Source organism: Scyliorhinus canicula, chromosome 11 (genome assembly GCF_902713615.1).
Source record: "Scyliorhinus canicula chromosome 11, sScyCan1.1, whole genome shotgun sequence".
Classification (NCBI taxonomy): Eukaryota; Metazoa; Chordata; class Chondrichthyes; order Carcharhiniformes; family Scyliorhinidae; genus Scyliorhinus; species Scyliorhinus canicula.
Window position 1 is genome coordinate 86,737,213 of NC_052156.1, and position 17,977 is coordinate 86,755,189.

Here is a 17,977-nt window from a genome sequence, read left to right on the forward strand (position 1 = left end):
AATCAGGCGATCCAGAAGGCAGAGGAGGAGGTGGGGGAGATGAGGAAATGAAATGAAAAAAATGAAAATCGCTTATTGTCACAAGTAGGCTTCAATGAAGTTACTGTGAAAAGCCCCTAGTCGCCACATTCCGGCGCCTGTTCGGGGAGGCTGGTACGGGAATTAAACTGTGCTACTGGCCTGCCTTGGTCTGCTTTAAAAGCCAGCGATTTAGCCAAGTGTACTAAACCAGCAGTTTAGCTGGAGAAGCTTATCTTGTTGGCAGACAAAATTGGGATGTTGAGGCAGACCCAGAAGCGGCTCAAGGAGAAAGCGGAGGATCAGGACAACCGTTCCCAGAGACAAAATTTGAGAATTGTGAGGATGCCAGAGGGCATCGAGGGAATGGATACTGGCTCTTATGTAGCCAAAATGCTGAAGCAGCTGATGGAGGAGGTGGCCGTCGGCCGACCTCTGGAGATCGATCAGGCGCATAAGGTATTGATGAGGAGGCCGCAGGTGAACGAGCCGCTGAGGGCGGTGGTGGTGAGGCTACACAGGTTTTGGATAAAGAGATCTTGCGGTGGGCCAGGCAGACGAGGACATGTACCTAGGAGGGTAACGAGCTCCGGGTATATCAGGACCTGGGCGCGGAACTGGCCAAGAGGAGTGCTGGATTCAACTGAGTCAAGGTTGCCCTCTTTAAGAAGGGGGTGAAGTTCGGGATGCTGTACCCGACCCGCCTCTGGGTGACTCACAACAGCCATGAGTATTATTTTGGAAGACCGGAGGAGGCGATGGGAGTTCTTGAGTGACATTGGACTGGCAGGAGTGAAAGGACATTGAACTTTGGAGGACTTGTGAGATGATGTTGGTTCTCTCTGACTTTTAGTTTTGTTGCTTTGTTACTATTTGTGTGATGGTTAGGGGAGAACCTCTTTTCTCTCAGGGATCATTTTTCTTTCTTGTGGAGTTCTTTGGTGGGATGCTAGAGGACCGTAGGTGATTGCCTCTTTTTTCTTACTGTTTGCACCATGGAAGTGTGCAAGTGGGGACGGAGGGGAATCAATACGGGAGGCTGAGGCTTGGCGCCATGGGCGAGGGCTGCCAGGCTAGCTGGGCGAGCTAGTTCATGGGAGCGCATTGGGGGATGAGCAGGTGGTCGAAGTGCCATAAGGAGGGAATTAGTGATGGTGAAGGGTGGCATGGGGCACAGTGGTTAGCACTGGGACTGTGGCGCTGAGGACCTGGGTTCGAATCCCGGCTCTGGGTCACTGTCCGTGTGGAGTTTGCACATTCTCCCCATGTCTACGTGGGTTTCACCCCCACAACTCAAAGATGTGTAGGTTAGGTGGATTGGCCACGTTAAATTGCCCCTTAATTGGAAAAAAAACTAATTTGGTACTCTAAATTTATTTTAAGAAAAGGAAGTGGTGATGGTGGACATCCAAAGTCATGTCTGGAGAGTCGCGTAATGGGGGCTGTGGTCGTTCGGCAGGGGAGGGGGGCAGGTGCCCCCCGGACCAGGCTGGTCACATGGAATGTGAGAGGGCTGAATGGGCCGGTCAAACGGTCGCACGTGTTCGCGCATTTGAGGTGCTTCAAGGCGAATGTGGCATTTTTACAGAGAACACATTTGAAGGCCGGGGACCATACTAGGCTAGGGAAAGGGTGAATGGGGCAAATCTTTCACTCAGGATTGGATATGAAGACGCAGAGGGTGGCGGTGCTGATAAATAAGCGGGTAGCGTTTCAGGTGGGGAATATAGTAGCAGATTCGTGATAGTGAGTGGGAAATTGGAGGGGATGCCTGTAGTCGTTGTGAACGTATATGCCCCAAACTGGGACGATGTCGAATTCATGAGGCAGGGTGGATTCGTGAAGGTTTGGGAGACCGAGGGCAAAGGAATTTTCATACTTCTCCCACGTGCACAGGGTGTACTCATGGATCGATTACTTAGTGGTGGACGAGACTCTGCTGATGGTGGTGGTTGACTCAGGTATTCGGCGATTGCGGTCTCTGATCATGCGCTACATTGGGTGGTGGGGGGGGGGGGGGGGGGGGGCAGCGCCCACAGTGGAGATTAGACATGGGGTTGCTAGTGGATGAGATGTGTGAGTGGGCGAGGGCAGCTATTCGGGGGTATGTGGAGCTGAATGACATGGGTTAGGTTTCGGGCACACGTCATGGGACTCGCTTAAGGCAGTGGTCAGAGGGGAGTTTATATTGATCCGGGCATAGGGATAGGACGGAGTGGGCTGAGATGGCTGGTGGACGAGATTCGGCAGGTGGATAGCAGATACTCTGAGGCCCCGGAGACTGGGTTGTTGAGGAAGAGGCAGAAACTCCAGATGGTGTTCGGGTTGGTGTCTGTGGGGAAGGCAGGGGGGCTGTTGCGGATGGCAAGGGGGGCAGTTTATGAGTACGGGGAGAAGGCTAGTAGGATACTGGCTCACCAACAAGGAAGCAGGGGGCGGCGAGGGTGATTGGAAAGGTGAAGAATAGGAGGGGAAGGGTGGTCTTGGAACCCGGTTGGGTGTGAATGCGGCGTTTGAAGAATTCTGCAAGAGGCCAAATGAATTGGAGCTCCTGGCAAGGGGAGAGGGGATGCAGCAATTTCTGGATGGGTTAGAGTTCCCCAATGTGGAGGAGGGCCTGATAGAGAGCTGGGGGCACTCATTGGACTGGTGGAGGTGATGGAAGGTATGGAGGTGATGCAGACAGGCCCTGCATCTCGGTAGAATTTTCTAAAATGTTTTCGGGGGATCTGGGCCCCCTGCTTGAAGGACACACAATGAGGCGAGGGAGAAGGGGGACCCCATTGTCGCTGGCGGGGCAGGGGCAGACCATGAAAATGACAGTACTACCGAGGTTCTTATTTGTTTTCCAGAACCTTACGGTCTTTATTCCAAAGACCTTCTTCAGGAAAATTAATGTTTTGATTTTGGGGTTTGTGTGGGTGTCAATCCCCACGGGTAAAGAAGGTGCTGTTGGAACAGGGGCGTTGGAGGTGGGCTGCCCTTGCCATATATTTATTTGAAAAAAAAATAAATATAGAATACCCAATTCATTTTTTCCAATTAAGGGACAATTTAGCGTGGCCAATCCACCTACCCTGCACATCTTTGGGGTGAAACCCATGCAAACACGGGGAGAGTGTGGAAACTCCACACAGGCAGTGACCCAGGGTCGGGATCAAACCAGGGACCTTGGTGCCGTGAGGCAGCAGTGCTAACCACTTTGCCACCGTTAGCCATGGTTAAGAACACATAGCCATGGTTAGGAAGTGGGGGAGGGGTCGGTGTTCTCGCTGGCCAGCTGCTCCATGAGCCCGGTGGTGGTGGCAGCGGCCGAAAGTGTGGGGACAGAGGCAGCAGCATCTGAGGTTGGAGAGTGCTTCAGTGTGGGCACCGATCTGTGGGAATCTTAGATTTGCACCGGTGGGAGGTTGGATGCGGTGTTTCGGGGGTGGCGGTGGGCAGGTATCAAATGGTTTGGGGTCCTATTTGTGGAGGGCAGTTTTCCGAAGCTAAAGGAATCGGAAGGAGTATGATCTACTCAGCAGGAACGGGTTCCGCTACTTACAGGTACAGGATTACGTTAGGAGGCAGGTGCCATCCTTTCCCGGCCTACCATGATGGAGATTAACTTCCAATTCCAGATTTTTGAAATTAATTGAATTTAAATTCCACTGGCTGGTGCGATTTGAACACATTTCTCCAGAGCATTAAGCTGGGCCTCTGAATTACTATCCCAGTGACAATGACACCACCCCCCACCATAGTAAAAGATCCCATGCCACTATTTCCAAGAGCAGGGGGAGTTCTGGCTAATATTATTGAAAACAGAATATCTGGTCTTTTCCCATGTTGATCTTTGTGAGATTTGCTGTGTGCATAATGACTGCCACATTTCCTCCAACAGCACCTACAGTTCAATTGGCTGTACAATGCTTTGGGAAGCTCTGGGCCTGTGAAAGGCGCTACCTAAATGGGTGGCTTTCCTCTTCTAGACAACTTAAGCCAAATGCTCCAGCCACACCTTCACAGGCAGACAGAAGCTGGGAACAAAGTTTAATGTTTTGATTTGGCTCAATATTCTGCTATAAGCATAGAAATATTAAAGGTGGTAACTACAAAATAAATTTACACATGGAGGCAGGGGCCATGGCTAAAGTATTAGATGTATATTTTGAATCTGTCTTTACCAAGGAAGATGAAGCTACCCAGGTTATGAGCAAAGAGGAGGTATTTCAAGCTCTTGAAGGGTTTAAAATTGATAGGGAGGAGGCTGTCCGTACTTTTATGTTGATAAGGAGCCAGGACTAGATGAGATGCATCCAAGGATACTGAAGGAATTGAGACTGAAACTGTGGAAGCATTTCCTTATATAGGGATGGCACCAGAGGTCAGGAAAATTGCAAATGGTACATCCATGATCTAAAAAGGGTGGTGTAAAGATCAAGTCCAGCAACTCCAGGCCTGTCAGTTTAATCTTTAGAAATGATGACAAAATGAAAAGTCACTTGATCAAATCCAGGTTAATAAAAGAGAGTCAACAAGGATTTATGACAGCCAAATCATATTTACCTTGTTTGAGTTTTTGCTGACAGGAGTTGTGAGGTATTACATAGACTTCCAAAAGTAATTTGATAAAAGTGCCACACAAGAGGCTTGAGCACACAGTTACAACTCATGGAATAAAATAGACAGGAGCAACATGGATATGAATGGGCTGAGTGATAGGAGAGTGTGTAGTGGGGAAAGGTTGCTTTATTGCACGGAGGAAAATTTATAGTGGAGTTTCCAAGTGGGCGGCTTTAGGACCCCTGATCATCCTGATATATATTAATGATGTAAACCTGGGTGAACACTACACAATATCAAAATTTATTTTTGACACAAAACTACTCAGGAGTATTGTGAACTGTGACTATCATAGTTTAGAACTTCAAAAGGACATAGGTCCGTGGAATGGGCAGACAAGTGGCAGATGAATTTAATGTGCTTAAGCGTGAAGTGATTAATTTTGGTAAAAAGAATGTGGAGAGGCAATATAAACTAAAAACTAAAAGGCACAATTCTAAAGGGTGTACAGGAGGAGAGAGACCAGGATGTAAATGTGCACAAATCATTAAGGTGAGCAGAGAGACCAGGATGTAAATGTGCACAAATCATTAAGGTGGCAGGAGAGGTTGAAAGCATATGACATCCTGAACTTTATCAGTAGGGGCAATGAGTGCAAAAGCATGGAAGTTATGTTGAAACTGCAAAAAAAACATTGGTTCAGCCGCAGCTGGAATATTGCACCCAGTTCTAGGCATCACACTTTCCAAAGAATTTGAAGGCATTTGAGAGGGTGCAGAACGGATTCATGGGAATGGTTCACGGATTAGGGACTTCAGTTATGGAGACCGATTGGAGAAACCGGGACTGTTCTCCTTGGAGACTGTTGCGAGCAGTTTTTATAGAGATCTTCAAAATCACAAGGGGTCTGGGACAGAGCTCAGAGGGAGAAACCATTTCCTTTAGTGGAAGGATCAAGAATGAGAGGACATGCATTTATAGTATTTATCGAAAGAAGCAATGGTGACATGAGGAAAATCGCCGTTACACTGTAAGTGGCTAAGATCTGGAATTCACTGTCTGAGAACGTGGTGGAGGCAAGTTCAATCGAGGTATTCAAAAGGGCACGTGATCATTATTCGAAACTGAAAAATGTGCAGGGTTCCAGGGCAAAAGCAAGGGATGGGGCGGGGCACGAGTGGCACAGGTGAATTGTTCCTGTAGAGAACTGGCACAGACACACGAGTTGAATTGCATCCTTCCATGCTATGACTATTCTATAGTTCAAATCCCAATTCCTAATCTTTCTTTTTAAATAAATTTAGAGTACCCAATTCATTATATCCAATTATGGGGGAATTTAGCGTGGGCAATTTAGCATGGCCAATCCACCTAACCTGCACATCTTTGGACTGTGGGGATGAAACCCACACAAACACAGGGAGAATGTGCAAACTCCACATGGACAGTGACCCAGAGCCGGGATAAAACCTGGGACCACGTAGCCATGAGGCAGCAGCGCTAACCACTGCGCTACTATGTTCCCTCCCCCACCCCATTCCTAACCTGAAAGAAATGCTGGGACCAAACAGCTAATTCGAACCATCTCAGCACAGCTCTAAAAGCCGATTCCTCAAAGCAGAAAACAAGTGTTTCAGACTCACTCAGGCCAATGCAGTAAGCCACAGAGCAATACAGCAGCTGCTGGAAGACAGCCCAGGTCACCACGCCCCTGTAACACCTTCTTTGCAGCAGCATGCATCAATACCAGTGGTTGAGGGTTCACTGACACCAACAAATGTGGGCAGCCAGTGTGGCTGCCACTTGGCTGCAGTTTGGGAATAGAAAGGGTGCGCTACAAGTCAGGTAAATGGTCTGGATGCCCGCAAGTGCTTGGCCTGGAGCTGCAGTGCCAGTGATCCAGGTGGCACTGGTACCCACTCTACCAGGAGGCCCCCGGTGGGGTGGGGGGGGGGGGTCGCGCCTTCGTGTCAGCCCCAGGTACCTGGAAGGTGATTTTCGGCCCAAGGGTTGGGTGAAACTCGCTGAAAAACACACACTCGATCCGGCTACCCATAGCTGGCTGGTTGGGTGGAGAAATGCAGGAAGGGTCTTCCCAGCAACTGTGACCCCGAGCTGACCCCAGCTTCCCGGTCACCTGACCACGCAGCGCCGTGACCTCACCGCGCAGTCATCACGGAGCCGCTCGCGGCCATGGCAGAACCCAGCGACGACTACTGGCTTTACGGAGCCCTGCGGAAAGCGGCCGGGGCCGCAGCCCATCTCCTCAGCCTGGGATTTCCAATCGGCGTGGCAGTGGTCTCAAGGCCCGGGAGCAGTGAGTATCCGACAGCTGGAGAAGTGGACCAGCGGAACGGTTCGTGATGGGGTGGAATGGGGGAGGGGCTCCAGGTGATGGAGGAGGGGCTCCAGGTGAGAGGGGTGATGGGGAGGGGCTCCAGGTGAGGGGGGTGATGGGGGAGGGGCTTCAGGTGAGGGGGGTGATGGGGGAGGGGCTCCAGGTGAGGGGGGTTATGGGGGAGGGGCTCCAGGTGAGGGGGGTGATGGGGGAGGGGCTCCAGGTGAGGGGGGTGATGGGGGAGGGGCTCCAGGTGAGGGGGGTGATGGGGGAGGGGCTCCAGGTGATGGGGGAGGGGCTCCAGGTGAGGGGGTGATGGGGGAGGGGCTCCAGGTGGGGGTGTGCTCCAGGGCAGGGGGGTGATGGGGGAGGGGCTCCAGATCAGGGGGTGATTATGGGGGGGGAATGGTGATATGGGGGGGGGATGGTGATATGGGGGGGGAGATGGTGATTGTGGGGGGGGAGATGGTGATTGTGGGGGGGAGATGGTGATTGTGGGGGGGAGATGGTGATTGTGGGGGGGAGATGGTGATTGTAGGGGGGGGGAGATGGTGATTGTAGGGGGGGGGAGATGGTGATTGTGGGGGGGGGGAGATGGTGATTGTGGGGGGGGGGAGATGGTGATTGTGGGGGGGGGAGATGGTGATTGTGGGGGGGGGGAGATGGTGATTGTGGGGGGGAGATGGTGATTGTGGGGGGGAGATGGTGATTGTGGGGGGGAGATGGTGATTGTGGGGGGGAGATGGTGATTGTGGGGGGGGGGGATGGTGATTGTGGGGGGGGGGAGATGGTGATTGTGTGGGGGGAGATGGTGATTGTGGGGGGGGGAGATGGTGATTGTGGGGGGGGAGATGGTGATTGTGGGGGGGGGGAGATGGTGATTGTGGGGGGGGAGATGGTGATTGTGGGGGGGGAGATGGTGGTTGGGGGGAGAAGATGGTGGTTGGGGGGGAGATGGTGGTTGGGGGGGAGATGGTGGTTGGGGGGGAGATGGTGGTTGGGGGGGGGGGTGATGATTGGGGGGGAGGATGGTGATTGGGGGAGATGGATTCGGGGGGATGGTGATTGGGGGGGGGTGATGAGGGAGGGGCTCCAGGTGGGGGGGGGTGATGGGGGAGGGGCTCCAGGTGAGGGAGGTGATGGGGCAGGGGCTCCAGGTTGGGGGGGGGGGGTGTGATGGGGCAGAGGCTCCAGGTTGGGGGGGGGGGTGATGGGGCAGGGGCTCCAGGTGGGTGGGGGGGGTGATGGGATGGGGGGGGGGTGATGGGGCAGGGGCTCCAGGTGAGGGGAGTGATGGGGCAGGGGCTCCAGGTGAGGGGGGTGATGGGGCAGGGGCTCCAGGTGGGGTGTGGGGTGATGGGGCAGGGGCTCCAGGTTGGGGGGGGGGTGATGGGGCAGGGGCTCCAGGTTGGGGGGGGTGATGGGGCAGGGGCTCCAGGTTGGGGGGGTGATGGGGCAGGGGCTCCAGGTTGGGGGGGGTGATGGGGCAGGGGCTCCAGATTGGGGGGGGGGTGATGGGGCAGGGGCTCCAGGTTGGGGGGGGGGGGGGTGATGGGGCAGGGGCTCCAGTTTGGGGGGGGGGTGATGGGGCAGGGGCTCCAGTTTGGGGGGAGGGGTGATGGGGTAGGGGCTCCAGTTTGGGGGGGGTTGGGTGATGGGGCAGGGGCTCCAGGTTGGGGGGGGGGGGTGATGGGGCAGGGGCCCCAGGTTGGGGGGGGGGGGGTGGTGATGGGGCAGGGGCTCCTGGTGGGGGGGGGGATGGGGCAGGGGCTCCAGGTGATGGGGGGGGGGGGGGGGTGATGGGGCAGGGGCTCCAGGTGGGGGGGTGCTGGGGGAGGGGCTCAGATGGGGGAGGTGATGGGGCAGGGGCTCCAGGTGGGGGAGAGGCTCCAGTGGGGGGGGGTGATGGGGGAGGGGCTCCAGGTGGGGCAGGGGTGATGGGGAGGGGCTCCAGGTGGGGCGGGGGTGATGGGGAGGGACTCCAGGTTGGGGGGGGGGGTGATGGGGAGGGGCTCCTGGTGGGGGGGGGGGGGTGATGGGGTGGGGCTCCAGGTGGGGGGGTGCTGGGGGAGGGGCTCAGATGGGGGACGTGATGGGGCAGGGGCTCCAGGTGGGGGGGTGCTGGGGAGGGGCTCAGATGGGGGAGGTGATGGGGCAGGGCTCCAGGTGGGGGAGGGGCTCCAGTGGGGGGGGGGTGATGGGGAGGGGCTCCAGGTGGGGTAGGGGTGATGGGGAGGGCTCCAGGTGGGGCGGGGGTGATGGGGAGGGACTCCAGGTTGGGGGGGTGATGGGGAGGGGCTCCTGGGGGGGGGGGTGGTGATGGGGCAGGGGCTCCTGGTGGGGGGGGGATGGGGCAGGGGCTCCAGGTGATGGGGGGGGGGAGGTGATGGGGCAGGGGCTCCAGGTGGGGGGGTGCTGGGGGAGGGGCTCAGATGGGGGAGGTGATGGGGCAGGGGCTCCAGGTGGGGGAGAGGCTCCAGTGGGGGGGGGGGTGATGGGGGAGGGGCTCCAGGTGGGGCAGGGGTGATGGGGAGGGGCTCCAGGTGGGGCGGGGGTGATGGGGAGGGACTCCAGGTTTGGGGGGGGGGGTGATGGAGAGGGGCTCCTGGTGGGGGGGGGGTGATGGAGTGGGGCTCCAGGTGGGGGGGGGCTGGGGGAGGGGCTCAGATGGGGGACGTGATGGGGCAGGGGCTCCAGGTGGGGGGGTGCTGGGGAGGGGCTCAGATGGGGGAGGTGATGGGGCAGGGCTCCAGGTGGGGGAGGGGCTCCAGTGGGGGGGGGGTGATGGGGAGGGGCTCCAGGTGGGGTAGGGGTGATGGGGAGGGGCTCCAGGTGGGGCGGGGGTGATGGGGAGGGACTCCAGGTTGGGGGGGTGATGGGGAGGGGCTCCTGGGGGGGGGGGTGATGGGGAGGGGCTCCTGGTGGGGGGGGTGATGGGGGAGGGGCTCCTGGTGATGGGGGGGGGGGAGGTGATGGGGCAGGGGCTCCAGGTGGGGGGGGGTGCTGGGGGAGGGGCTCAGATGGGGGAGGTGATGGGGCAGGGGCTCCAGGTGGGGGAGAGGCTCCAGTGGGGGGGTGATGGGGGAGGGGCTCCAGGTGGGGGGGGGGGTGGGGTGATGGGGGAGGGGCTCCAGGTGGGGGGGTGGGGTGATGGGGGAGGGGCTCCTGGGGGGGGGGGGGGCGAGGGATGGGGTTATCTTTCGATTAGTCCTGCACTAGCAAAATGGGCCACGTTACCATGTTTTGTGCTGTAAATTTCTATGATTCTGTGAAAGTGTTGTGATGAATGTTTTAATGGAATGTACCTTAAACAATAGCTGATGATTTCATTTTATCCTTTTTGTTCTAGGTTTATTTTCTTGGCATCCATTCCTAATGTCTGTTGCTGTAAGTAATCTACACTTGTGTACCATGCACTGAGATATTCACCAGATGCTGCCTTTTAGGCCAAGCTTTTTTTGTTTGGAGGATCTGCTTCCCTCCAAAGTGAGCACAATCTCCCCATTTCTCTTGCACAATCTTTCTCCGTTTCCCACTTCTCTTAACACACACCTGCTCTCTTCATCACTTCTCCTCGCTGACGCACAAACTCAGCAGAAAGGAAAATGTGTCCTGTCTCTGTGGGCTAGCTCCCTCTACATCAGTAACCTTTTCAATACTAAATGTATAATGTCCACCATGCTGCACTCGCCACTCTCCGTGTCTCATAGGTTGTTGGGATCCTGGTTTTAATTTTATTGTCAAAGAAAGTTGCTCCTTGAGAACCTGCCTGTCTCTGTCACACAGATCCAGATTTTAACCAAAAACATTTCCTGCTTTGGACACAAGTCAGTTGACACATTCTCCCAAAGCTGTGTTGTGCTGTGGTTCCTGACTTGTCTTTCACACACAGGGTGGTGGATGGATCTCAGAACTACCTGCCACAGAGACTGTCATCGGCTTGCAGGCCCATTGGCAGGGATTAGCACTGCTGCCTAAAAGCGCCAGGGACCCGGATTCGATTCCGGCCTTGGGTGACTGCCTGTGTGGAATTTGCACGCACTCCTCATGTCTACATGGGTGAAAGTTATATGCAGTGTTTCCTACATTACAACAAGGACTATATATCAAAGGTGCTTTAAAACTAAAATGCTTTGCGCAATCTCCACAATATCTCACACACAAAATTAATAACATTCAGAGTAAATGCTGTCAATAACCCCTTCTCATTTTATTTTTTACTTTTGTAAGATGAAAAAAACTCTGGAGGTACTAACACAAATACAAACATACAAAGTAGGAGCAGGAGGAGGCCACTCGGTCCCTCAAGCCTACTCCGCCATTCAATAAGATCATGGCTGGTCCAATTTAAAGCTGAACTTCACATTCTAGATAGCCTTTCACCCCTTGCTTATCAAGAATCTATCAATCCTGCCTTAAAGATATTCAAAGAGTCTCGAGGAAGAGAATTCCTAAGTGTCACAACTCTCAGAGAGAAAACAGGACATTGAATGAGTGAAGTTATTAATGAATGACAGCTCCTGGAACCTAGCTCTGCATCTCTTGGGGAGCCTGGGACAATGTTGAATACAAGAGTAAGGAGGTTATTCTTCAGTTATACATAACATTGGTGGGCAGCAAGGTGGCCTAGTGGTTAGCACAGCTACCTCACGGCGCTGAGGTCCCAGGTTTGATCCTGGCTCTGGGTCACTGTATGTGTGGAGTTTGCACATTCTCCCCGTGTTGCGTGGGTTTCGCCCCCACAACCCAAAAATGTGCAGAGTAGGTGGATTGGCCACGCTAAATTGCCCCTTAATTGGACAAAATAATTGGGTAATCTAAATTTATTTTTAAAAATACATAACATTGGTGAGACCACATCTGGAGTACCGTTTACAGTACTGTTCGCCTTATTTAAGGAAAGATGTAAATGTATTGGAAGCAGTTTAGAGAAGGTTTACGAGATTAATACCTGGAATGAACTGGTTGTCTCATGAGGAAAGGCTGGCAAACTAAAGGTGGCCCCCGATCGGGGGCTTGGCCACCGCTGTGGCCCCGCCCGGAGTCAGATACCCCCCGCCCCCCACCAGGACTGCGACTGCGGGTCCCAGCTCTCACCGGGTTGTACCACATGTAAACCACGCCTGCGGGAGTTCGGCCGGTTGTGCGCGGAGAATCACCGTGGGGGCATGTCCAAGCCCCCCCGACCGGCAACGCGTTGACTGCGCGCACGGGACTGGCGGGTTCGCGAGAATCGCAGAAGCACTGTCGCGCTGGATTTCAGGCGTGAACGGCTATTCTCCGCCCCTGTGCCGCGTACCATTCTGGTGCGGAGGGTCAGAGATTCCCACCCCAGATGCACCACCACAACTAGCTAAGGCTCCTTCAACAGTACCTTCCAAGCCTATGACCTCTACCGCCTAGGAGAACGAAGATAGCAATATCCCTCCAAGTCACACACCGTCCTGATTTGGACGCAGCGCCAAGGACCCAGGTTCAATTCCCAGCACTGTCTGTGCGGAGTCTGCACGTGCTCCCTGTGTCTGTGTGGGTTTCCTCCCACAGTTCCGTGGTGAATTGGACATTCTGGATTCTCCCTCAGTGTACCCGAACAGGCGCCTAGGAGTTTTTCCACAGTAACTTAATTGCAGTGTTAATGTAAGCCTACTTGTGACAATAATAAAGATTATTAATTATTATTAATAAATTGGAAATGTTGATGGGAAGAGAAGGAGGATTTTTCAGCATTTTCCCATATTCTTTCCACAAATTCACGAGAGCTGCTTCAGGTTGGGGCAGTTTTTAAATCATGGATGAAGCCATGAGCTGCAGAGAAGGAAAGAAGTGTTTGGCACTAAAGAGAGCAAGCTTCTCTAATAAGTAAATTGGCTTTAGAAATAAAGGGAAATATAGAAGATCCAGAATGGATCAGAAGACACGCAGTGACAAACAATACCAGTGGATGAAGTCATCAATGGTATGAAGTGACCGCTGATGGTTGGCGTTGTGGAGAAACTTGAAAGAAAGAAATTATTTTTACTGTCCCATGTCAGTAGCATGGAATAGATTGAGCTTTGGTGCTTCAAAAATACTACTGTGTGAACAGCAGAAGCTGTTTACACCAGTGTTCTTCAAACTTTTTTTCCGGGGTCCCATTTTTACCAACTGGCCAAGCTTCAGGACCCAATCCAGCCGACCTTTGCGACCCACGCCGGCCGAACTGCGCGACCCACCATTTTCTCTTACCTTGTTTGCTGCTGTCAAAAATGGAGGAAATGGTTTTGGGTCCCTTTGGCCCTCGTACACGCTCCTCCAATGGAACCTGTTGGATGAAGGTGAAGCCTTCTGGTGTCGGAAAGTATGGAGTCTCCATCTGTTCAAAGTGCTACATTTTTTGCCTGTAAAGTTTTATCAAATAAACCCCCGCCCCGAACTTGTAAAACAAAAAAATAAAATGAGTAAAATAAATGAAGAAAACGAATAAACCCCCCCCCCCGAACTTGTAAAAAAAAATGAATAAAATAAATGAAAGAAAATGAATGAAGCCCCCCCGAACTTGTAAAACAAATAAATAAATGAAAAAAAAAATCAAATGAATAAAATAAATGAATAAAAACCACTACAGAACTTCTGAAACAAAAAGCTGCAACCGTTAAAAAAAAAAATAGCGGCCGCACTGTGCATCCGATGCGCAATGCGGCCAAATTTTTTTACATGTTCACGGAATGCGCATGCGTGCTGATCATCATACGATGCGGCCGAAAATTTTTTTTTAACATGGTCGTGGCGCTTGCAGCCACCGTTATGAAAAGCCGGCTGCTGCGTGGGGATTTGCGCGATCGGGAGCGCCGCGGACAACAGCTCCACGCCCCTCCCGACACCTGCCCGCGAACCACCCACTGGTCGCGCCCTGACTTTGAAGAACACTGGTTTACACTGACTGATGTTTTGGGAGAATGGCGTGAATTCATGAACAAAAGAGTGTCGAACTGGAGGATGTTGGAAGAGATCATTATGTGGGAGAAGAAATAGATTGGGAGGAAGATCCTGAGGTGATGGAGAAAAGAATTAGAAAATAAATCATACAAACATAAAGAAGGAGAGGGAATATGGACAGGTTCAGAGGCAAATGTCTTGAAGACAGTAGGATGGACAGCAGCAAGAGTCAATACCTAATATATTCCTGAGTGAAGGATCTGACAGACCTAGTGGGGATAAATCCTGACGTGGCTCTGGTGATAGAACAGAGTAGAACAAAATGAGAGGGAAAAGTATATGAAAATGTTCAGTTTTCTGTTTCGGAGAGCTGGCTGAATTACCAGGACAGAAGAGACAGGAAAGGAGGATTCACAGAAGTTTTGATGTGCAAAATATTAACCGTGCTTCTGTTTTCTCCTAGTTTTCCTTCGTTATGACTCAAGCCATTCTGCTGTTCTCTCCAGAGACGTCCCTTATTCTGTCGTATTCGAGGAAAATCAAAGTCCGAGTCCACTGGTTGTTGCAGGGGCTGACCACAATGTGTGCTATCCTAGGTCTGACCATTATTAGCTATAACAAATACCTGAATGACAAACCGCATTTTACCAGCTGGCATGGTCTGGTTGGCCTGGTGACCGTCCTTTACGTTTGCATGCAGTCCATCGGTGGGGTGTCACTGCTGTACCCCAAACTAATGGGAAACTGGTCCCTATCCAAACTGAAACTCTACCATGCCACCTCTGGATTGGTTGGCTACCTGCTGGGCTGCACCAGTCTCCTGCTGGGCATGTGTTCATCATGGTTCACTGAAACAGTGAATGGTATTAGCTGGTACATTGCAGTTTGCTGCCCAGCCTTGTTGGCATTGATCCTGATGAATCAAATATCCAGTGCCTACCTGAAGAGAAAGAGGATGCAACCTTGAATCAACTTTTCGGTCCCACCTGCAAACGATCAGCAATGGCCTGGACTTGTACTAATCTGCGGTAGAACTGTCAAAACCAACTTGAGCTATTACTCAAAGACCCATTCATCAGTACAGGTGACTGCGACGCTAAAATGAGAACAGTTCCATGGACTTTGCGATCCTACTCTATGCTAACTGGCATTGGGAGATTTTAAAGCAAATTTGATCATTGAGCAGATTGTTTCGCAGTTTGCTGAATTAACATTCTCTGCTGCTTTGTGACACAGTGTCAAGATGTCTTTATGTATGCTTCATCCATAATGAAATGTCTGTGTTTCTCCTTTGGTAATCAGCACAGCAGTGAGCAGTGCTGCACCTTGGTTGTAGTGATGTTCTCTGAATGTTCCTTCTTTTTCTCTTACTGATTGAAGTTCAAGGAAATATTCAACAAAATGGAAACAAATGTACTCCTGAACCATGAAATTAGAAACAGGTTGTGTTCGAACCAAAATGTTGCCTCTTGCAATAACCTGGAATTCTGAAAGATCTGTCATTTTTAACCCCTACGTTTTCGTTTTTTGAGTCCTTCATTTAATGTAAGATAATATTCCTTAACCCAAATCCTCCTTAATTCCTGCATGTAGAATTTGCAATGAAGGGGGTGGACAACCTCATTCTTGTTTAGAATAGGTTGTTAATTGTGTTTTTTCTGCTCAACTTACACATTCCAAACCTTTGTACGTGTTTAATCCTATTGCTTTCTGTGTATGTATGTGTGTGTCTGTGTTGCTAAGTGTTGCTCTTACAGTATTATGTGAATGCTTTACCCCGCTTGTCATATATTAAAAGTTTTTTTTATATTACTGATTGGACATCATGTGAGTTGAGAGGATTGGCTTGTGCAGCATTAGTATCATCTCTGGCCCTTGGTGCTATTACCACCTATGGCCGTTCCAATACTCAACGGGGTGAACTTGGATATGCAGGGAGACTCAGAACAGGCAGAATCACCATTGCATTTGATATTTAGTTTTATCTAAGTCAGTGACTGGAATATGTGGTGGTGTGTATAAACAGGCAATTATTGCGAAGTGGTATGTTTGGTGTTCTGGCCCTTGACAAATATCACTCCCGATATACTGTTCTAAGGTGCAAGTAAGATCTTCAGCTCCAATAAATTATTTTGATCTTCAAAGAATTAAAACTTACTTTATCATGTGATCATCCCTGACAGAGTAACTGTACTCGTGTCCTGTGTGTGTACAAGTGTCTTTGTGACTCTGCTTTGACAGAATCACACCAACCTAGCAGACATTAGATTCTTCATGTGAGGGATTTGCCTGTGTGTGCAGTAAGCTCTCTCACACAATATCATCACTTGTCCCCTCTCAGTTGCTTTTGTTTGAACTACAGCAGCTAGAGGCTGGGCTATGCTCAGAGTAAGAGACCAAAGAGATTGATAGACATAGATTGTTACTCTGAACAAGGGATGATCTGACAGTGAACTGTAGATCAAAGGGAAACCTGCATTAACTACAGACTTCCTTTTTAACTCTTAAGAATATCTACAGAGACTGAGAGAATTTCTCTGTGCAGACTGATGATGAAAAATGTTCAAATTCTCAGACTTCATGTACTGGCTTGACTTGCTATACTTGAGTCCTCAATCCTCTGGAGGCAGAGGAATGTCCTACAATAGAATGGAAACAGTAAATTAAGCAAATTCCAACTGTATCCAAGCACCCACGTGCCTCTTTCTTTGCTAACCTGAATCGGCACAAAATGGCTTCTTGTTTGGGATACCAATTCCCAGTAAGGCTAACAACTGATACATCCTGCCATTGCATAGATGTATCCTGTTTATTGGTGGTGCTAATGGTACTAAAAGCCTGTCAGATTCAGATATGTCTACTTAATTGTTGGATTTTGTTGCTGATTAACTTGTGGCTGAATTCTATTGGTTTACTGAAGCTGCAATGAGCCAGGCAGTCGGTGCCTTCCAGCTCTGAATAAACAAAAATATATCATCATCTTTCATGTGTTGCATTCTGTCTTGCTTGAGTGCCTTTTGACTTCTGTTCAGTTAGGCTCTGCATTCCTTTGTAAGAAATACGACGTTAATGTTAAACGTTAAAACTCTAAAGACCATATAGTCAGATGCAGTTTAAGAATGAAACCTGCATCCCAGCTGAATTCAAAACACATGTTGCAAGCACTGTTTGGACATGTTTCCATACTTTCAGTGGTGGGGTGAGCATGGGGGCAGGTTTGAGCTACTTTTGGAAAAACGCTGGTTGTAATTTGTTCAGTTAAATGTATGGCAAGTAATTATTTTTGAGTCTGAGTGTCTCATATGAATATCAAAGCAAGCCATGACAACTGGAATTAAATAAACAGGAGTTAGCAGAAGATGGTTGAATTGATTGACATCTTCACAATGAGATACATGGCAGATAAGTTAGCTCCTGTAGTCAGAATAGAAGATAAGAAAAAGTCTACATATGAAAGTTATCTATAAAATAGTCTACTAAAAATATATAGTTGAATTATTTATTAATCCAATTGATTATTCATCTAATTTGCTCAATATCTTAAACTTAAATTATGTGTTATGTGACTTACGACTGTGTTCAAAGTCTGGAGGCATAGAATAAATTCCAGTTGTTTAAAGGTAATTATCAGACAGTGTAATTATCTGGGAATGTCTGGGATTTGTTAATTTGGGAGTGTCATTGAAAACCTACCCTGGTCTTAATTAGAGTAGATTTGCTTGAATACATGGTATGTTGCTGACTTGCTGATGTGATGTAAGATCTGACAGTCAAACTAGTCTAAAGTAAAAATGTTGGAAAAGGTTCTGAAATAGTGATGGCAGTAGAGCTCAGACCAAACTTAAAACCAGCAGAATATTTTGTTGTAACATAGTTTCAATAAAATCTCCAACTAGAGTTGCTGAGATACAAAGGAAAAGAAAAGTTCATACAGACATAAAGGGATCAATTGTGATTGGATGACAAACTTGTTGCAAGCGTTTTGATTGATTGCCAATTCTCCTGTTGAGACGACCAGGATTCTGAGGTACTAGCCAGGTAACCTCACGCTGCCAAGCTGCAGGGCACGATATGGGCAGCCTGATACAGCTCACTGGATTGAGGATTCCTGATATCAGTTCCCGTGCCCCAGCTGCCAGCAAGTTAAGTACAAGGATA

The 17,977-nt window shown here is 50.5% G+C and overlaps 2 protein-coding genes across 3 annotated transcripts in view; one reads left to right on the forward strand and one right to left on the reverse strand.

Moving 5' to 3' along the window:
* nprl2 (NPR2 like, GATOR1 complex subunit) overlaps positions 1-6,836 on the reverse strand; it is a 55,685-nt gene extending 48,849 nt beyond the window's left edge. The window contains exon 1 of one of the 2 annotated variants that reach the window (XM_038810817.1): positions 6,551-6,836. In XM_038810817.1, the coding sequence (XP_038666745.1) occupies positions 6,551-6,622 (72 nt within the window). In that variant the 5' untranslated portion in view covers positions 6,623-6,836. The remainder of the gene's footprint in view (positions 1-6,550) is intronic. The other variant, XM_038810818.1, reaches the window with a different exon arrangement.
* LOC119973174 (cytochrome b561 domain-containing protein 2) lies at positions 6,724-16,800 on the forward strand. The gene is made up of 3 exons (XM_038810819.1): positions 6,724-6,883; positions 10,254-10,291; positions 14,283-16,800. The coding sequence occupies exons 1-3, from the start codon at positions 6,760-6,762 to the stop codon at positions 14,784-14,786; spliced, it is 666 nt and encodes a 221-aa protein (XP_038666747.1). The 5' UTR covers positions 6,724-6,759; the 3' UTR covers positions 14,787-16,800.
* The last annotated feature ends 1,177 nt before the right edge of the window (positions 16,801-17,977 follow it).

Coding starts and splice junctions, on each gene's coding strand:
- LOC119973174 (XM_038810819.1), top strand. CDS start 6,760: ATGGCAGAACCCAGCGACGACTACTGGCTTTACGGAGCCCTGCGGAAA. Junction 6,884..10,253: donor GGTCTCAAGGCCCGGGAGCA/GTGAGTATCCGA, acceptor TTTTTGTTCTAG/GTTTATTTTCTTGGCATCCA. Junction 10,292..14,282: donor CATTCCTAATGTCTGTTGCT/GTAAGTAATCTA, acceptor GTTTTCTCCTAG/TTTTCCTTCGTTATGACTCA.